The 5,642-nt window shown below is 46.8% G+C and overlaps 1 protein-coding gene across 1 annotated transcript; it reads left to right on the top strand.

Annotated features, from left to right (window-relative positions):
* Nucleotides 1-1,897: 1,897 nt before the first annotated feature.
* LOC127331143 (sucrose:sucrose 1-fructosyltransferase) lies at nucleotides 1,898-4,367 on the top strand. The gene is made up of 4 exons (XM_051357203.2): nucleotides 1,898-2,261; nucleotides 2,377-2,385; nucleotides 2,488-3,332; nucleotides 3,463-4,367. Exons 1-4 carry the CDS (start codon nucleotides 1,925-1,927, stop codon nucleotides 4,126-4,128), a joined length of 1,857 nt encoding a protein of 618 aa, XP_051213163.1. The 5' UTR covers nucleotides 1,898-1,924; the 3' UTR covers nucleotides 4,129-4,367.
* Nucleotides 4,368-5,642: the final 1,275 nt, after the last annotated feature.

The raw sequence follows: 5,642 nt of genomic DNA, 5'->3' as shown, positions 1-5,642 counted from the left end.
CATGTTCTTGCTTTTTATTGATATTTTCAAATATTGCTTCATTTGATATTTTTCTGCTTGACTTATAATTTCCTACCGATTATTCAGTAAAATCACCTATGATGATGCTAACATTTTTCTGGACATTCTTGTTGTTATTACCTCCGTTCTAAAGATTAAGGCTTATACAAATTATTTTTAGAAAGTCAAATTATACTAAGTTTGACCAAGTTTTTTACCAAAAATCATTGACATGCAAAATGTAAAATCATTATCATTAGATAGGTAATGAAATATATTTTCATATGGTATCGACAAAATATCATATTTGCTGTTGATGATAGATTCTTATAAAAGTTTGATCAAATATTATTAGGTTTTACTTTTTAAAAAATATAAGCCTTAAGCTTTGGAACGGAGCTAGTACCTTTTTGTTGAATTTACTATTAACACATAATTCAGCTTAGGTACAATAGCGCTAACATTTTGTGGGATGCTTGATTTTAAGGCTTGGTCGATATGCACTAGTTACACGCGGTTTTTTTTAATAATATGTTTTTTGAACTTTTTTTTCCATATAATATAATTTCAATAATTTTCAAATCTAGGACTCGATTGGCCGACCAGACGCTGATCAGCAATCTGATAGCCGATCAGCCGTGAGGCCTGGTAGCCATCATACAGTATATACAGTATGCATGAAAAGCAACGTGAAGCAATACTGTATGCACCAAACCAGCACCCTGGACGGCAGCCAATCTGCCCAGCGGCGGACCTAGAAGAAAATTCGAGTGGCGGCCAAATATATGAGTGGGGAACCCTTCTTCGCAAATTGAATTATTCAAGGGTTTTTCTTATAAAGCTGTAAATATTTTATAGCAATTCAGATTTAGGCCTTCTTAGTTCCGCCCCCGAGTCTGTCGATCGGCAGCTGGCCGGCCGGCCGTCTGGGCGACCAGGTCCTAGTTTTGATTTTTTTTTAAATCTCGTATTATTTATTTATTTATGAAAATGATGAAAAAAATCGTATTGTTTAAAAAAAAATCGCCTAGTTACACGTGCATGCTTGGAGACTCCATCATATATGTCGCCAGGACCTGTTTTATTGCATTAGCTTTCAAATAAAGACACTTAAATCTACAGACAACACAAATGATTTTATAACCCGTGTAGAAGAATTAGTGGCTTTTATTTATTTATATTTTATAATTTTAATAATATAATAAATCCGAGGACTAGTTTTTTATTTGGATCAAATCTCTCGGATAGCAGTTATTGTAGAGTACTGGTTATCTAGAGGATTCAAAATATCTGTTTTGATCGATCTATTGGCCGGCTAAAAATTAATGTTCACTATTTATTAGTGAAGTATAGATTTTTATTTAGGCATCGATGTTATTTTTCTCTGGCTAGCAGTATTGTGGAAAGATTTATTTGCTTGCAAAGATCTCCCAGGCTAGTACTAGCATTTTTCTGCGGAGCTTCCTAATTGGGGAGTACGTGCCCATTTTTGTTTGAAAATACTATCTCTCTCATCAAACTGTGTATCGTAGAGTACTGTACTTAGCTTAGTACGTGGGACTCACGTGAAGTCGTGGGGTATTGATACGTCGGATCCTATATATCCGTATAAGGCTGGTACTGGATTTGGATATGGATTTCGGCGGGCAGAAAAAAAGAAGCAAAATTGAGACCACGTACCTCTTCGGCAAGGAGATGACGGTTTGAAGACGGTGCGCACTGAACTTAATTGAGCACACATTTTCGATTGGAAAGATATCTGAGCTAGCTAGCATTAATATTGTGCAGCTAGAAGATAAGCCGAGTATTAATATTGCCCAGCTAGAAATCGGTCGGGCCAAGTATATAAATCCCTCGAGATCGACCAACGGAGAAGTCAAACACATTCGTTCTTTGAACAAGTTTCAGAGTCGCGGCCGTCGCGATGGAGCTGCACCACCACCAAACTAGCGGCGCCGTGAGGTGGCGCGTGTGCGCCGCCGTCCTGGGCGCCTCGGCTGTGATCGCGCTTCTCGTCACCCATGCGCTCACAGCTGGGTCCGCCCGGGTGGGTCTGGCCGGCGACGTGCATGTTCCAGTCCGCATCCTGACAGCGACGACGGGGACGGCGAGAGAGGCCGGTGCGTCGCACAAGGCGTCGGGGTGGCAGGGCGCCGCCTCCGGCAAGGACGCGAGCGCGGACAGGTTCCGGTGGAGCAAGGCGGCGCTGCAATGGCAGCGCACCGCGTTCCATTTCCAGCCAAAGAAGAACTATATGAATGGTCGATGTTCATATTCATTCCAAGATTTCAATTCTCTTCAAATTTACTGACTGACTGACATGGTTTTTTGTTTGCCTGTGCGCGGCCGGCGATCTACATACGTGCATGCATGCAGATCCCAACGGTTAGTAGTTCATCGATCGCTAGCTTGCTCCCGCGCGCCTGTGGTCCGGCTTTCTGCTGTCGACTTACTAATAATACACAAACAAACATTGACATTGATCAGGTCCAGTGTACTACCGTGGGCTGTACCACTTCTTCTACCAGTACAATCCAAAGGGCGCCGTGTGGGGCAACATTGCGTGGGGCCACGCAGTGTCCCGGGACCTGGTTCGGTGGCGCCACCTACCACTGGCCATGGTCCCCGACCACTGGTACGACATCAACGGCGTCTTGACAGGCTCCATCACCATCCTCCCCAACGGCACCGTCGTCTTGCTCTACACGGGGAACACCAACACATTGGAGCAAGTCCAGTGCCTCGCTCTCCCTGCAGACCCCACCGACCCCCTCCTTCGTAGCTGGATCAAGCACCCCGCCAACCCCGTCATTTTCCGTCCACCCGGTGTCGGCAAAAAGGATTTCCGTGACCCCACCACCGCATGGTTTGACAAATCCGACCACACATGGCGCACCCTCATCGGCTCCAAGGACGACCACGGCCACGCCGGCATTGCCATCATGTACAAGACGAAAGACTTTGTCAAGTACGAGCGGATCCCTGGGGTAGTCCACCGCGTTGAGGGCACTGGAATGTGGGAGTGTGTCGACTTATACCATGTCGGTGCCGGCAACAACTCATCAGGAGAGCCTTTATATGTGATGAAGGCGAGCATGGATGATGAACGACACGACTACTATGCGTTGGGGACATACAACGCGCCTGCCAACACGTGGACACCGATGGATCCGGAGGCAGATGTGGGTATCGGACTAAGGTACAACTGGGGAAAGTTTTTTGCGTCCACGACGTTCTACGATCCGGTGAAGCGGCGGCGCGTCTTGTGGGGGTATGTCGGTGAGACCGATTCGACGCCTACCGACGCCATCAAGGGATGGTCTTCAGTGCAGGTAATTGGGATACGACACCATTGCTTAACGAAAATATCATTGTGTGATGTCAATGTGCATCCAGATCGAGGGACTTACCGTGCTTGATTTGTTGAGCTAACTAATTCATGGTGCACGATTGTGTGTGTAGGCGATCCCAAGGACGGTGGCGTTGGATGAGAAGACCAGGACCAACCTCATCCAATGGCCTGTGCAGGAGTTTGATACCCTCCGCCACAACGTGAGCTACCACAGCGGCATCACCATCGGTGCCGGCTTCGTCTCACCGCTCCACCTCGGCCAAACCGCTCAGCTCGACATTGAGGCCTCCTTCCGCCTCGACGCTTCCGCTGTCGCCGCCCTCAACGAGGCTGACGTGCTGTACAACTGCAGCACCAGCGGCGGCGCTGCCAACCGCGGCGCCCTTGGTCCCTTTGGTCTCCTCATCCATGCCGACGTTGGCCGAAGGGAGCAAACGGCGGTGTACTTCTACGTATCCAGGGACATGGACTGGGGCCTCCGGACCCACTTCTGCCACGATGAGTCGCGGTCGTCTCTTGCCAGAGACGTCGTGAAGCGGGTGGTGGGCAGCATCGTGCCGTTGCTCGAGGGTGAGGCTTTTTCTGTCAGGGTGCTCGTGGACCATTCGATCGTGGAGAGCTTCGCGATGGGTGGGAGGTTGACGGCGACATCACGGGTGTACCCGACGAAGGCCATCTATGCTGCGGGTGGGGTGTATGTATTCAATAACGCCACCGCCTCCACGGTCACGGTGGAGAAGCTGGTGGTGCACGAGATGGGCTCATCCTCAATATGACATGATATTTATGCTCAGGATTAGTTTTCAAAGGGATTTCATTCTCTGGTGAGTGAAATTTGGTGAGTGAGTAGGAGTGCACACATAATTTGGTGAGTGAGATTTTGTGCTTTGTACTCAAATGATTACTCGATGTGTAAGATGTGGTGACTGGGTTCGAGTAGCTGTTATGGTGTTTCTAGCTTATTGCTTCAGGTATCTAGCCATCATCCTAATATGAGCGTGTTGTTTTGTCCCTATCAATTGTGTCTCTACCACCTAAGACCACAATTTCAACCTAGGGTTTCCCTTTTTAACGTTCCTGCCAGCGTTGCCCTCCTTCGCACATAGAATTCATTTATCTCTAAGGTAGAATTGCACTAGTTATGTGATTATGCTACCATATTTTTCCGTGTTTTTCTTACCGTCATTTGGTTAGAAAATGAACTTATGTTTCATGTCAAAACACCACGTATGCATTTTTGTTGTGATTCGGCTAATACATTATTTTACTAGGTGGGGATTATAAGTTTCATAGTTTTTGGATATTAGAAAATTAGCACCGGTCTTCCGCAAATATTGGGTCCGCAACGTGAGCCTTTCAAACGGTTGGGATCGCTATCATCCATGCCCTAGACAATAGATCCTATCGTTCAAGTTGTGGATGATAAGTTCCTTTTTCGTCTAGGCCTAAGAGCATCTCCACTCGTCTTCCCACAGAGCCCCCCACGGCCACTTTTTTTTTCATCCGGACGGCGAAAAACGGCCCAGTCAGGCCCCCGGTTCCTCGTTTTGGTCCGGATTTGAGCCTATTTTCGTCCGGACTCCCCATGCCATCCTCGGTTTCCCGGGGGTCTCCCGGGGACTCCGGATGAAGCTAAACCAACCGCCCACGCCCACGTGTCTCCTCTTTCGTCCGGATTTCCCGAGCCATCCTCTTTTTCCCCGAGAAACGCCGCTTGGGGAGCACACGACTGGGAAACTACTCCTCCCCACGCCAAATCTTCCTCCAATCCGGACGAAAATTTCGCCGGATTTGGGCGTGGGGAGCGCCAACGAGTGGGGATGCTCTAAGACGGCATGCATATCTCCTGATAAGTTTCTTTTTCGTCTAGGCCATGGACAGGGGCGGAGCCAGGAATTGAGTATAGGGGGGGCGAAGAAAAAAAACTGCACAAGAAGTGTCTCACAAATATATATCAGGTCTTAAGTTAATATTGGTTAATTGATCAAATTATGATAATATAGTCTTTGCATTTGAAACAATGCTACGTTCTATTAGTTTGTAGCTATAAGTTTGTAGCTATAGGTCCACTGGACTTATGGAACAAATCGAAATTCTCACCAATTGTGGAAGTTTTGCTACAGTTTATACACAATCTATACTATCTTTTACTACCTACAATTTACCTCGCAGTTTTTCTTTGGAAAAATAGATAAATTTAACCTTCTATGGAACTTTTAGCTTGGTAATTTCACATATAGGGACAAGATAGTATGTTGTATCACCGATCTATAAAATGATACGGAGTAAC

Source organism: Lolium perenne, chromosome 2 (assembly GCF_019359855.2).
Source record: "Lolium perenne isolate Kyuss_39 chromosome 2, Kyuss_2.0, whole genome shotgun sequence".
NCBI classification, from domain to species: Eukaryota; Viridiplantae; Streptophyta; class Magnoliopsida; order Poales; family Poaceae; genus Lolium; species Lolium perenne.
Note: the sequence above shows the minus strand (reverse complement) of the source record. Positions and strands in the feature narration are given on the sequence as shown.

Coding starts and splice junctions, on each gene's coding strand:
- LOC127331143 (XM_051357203.2), top strand. CDS start 1,925: ATGGAGCTGCACCACCACCAAACTAGCGGCGCCGTGAGGTGGCGCGTG. Junction 3,333..3,462: donor AGGGATGGTCTTCAGTGCAG/GTAATTGGGATA, acceptor TTGTGTGTGTAG/GCGATCCCAAGGACGGTGGC.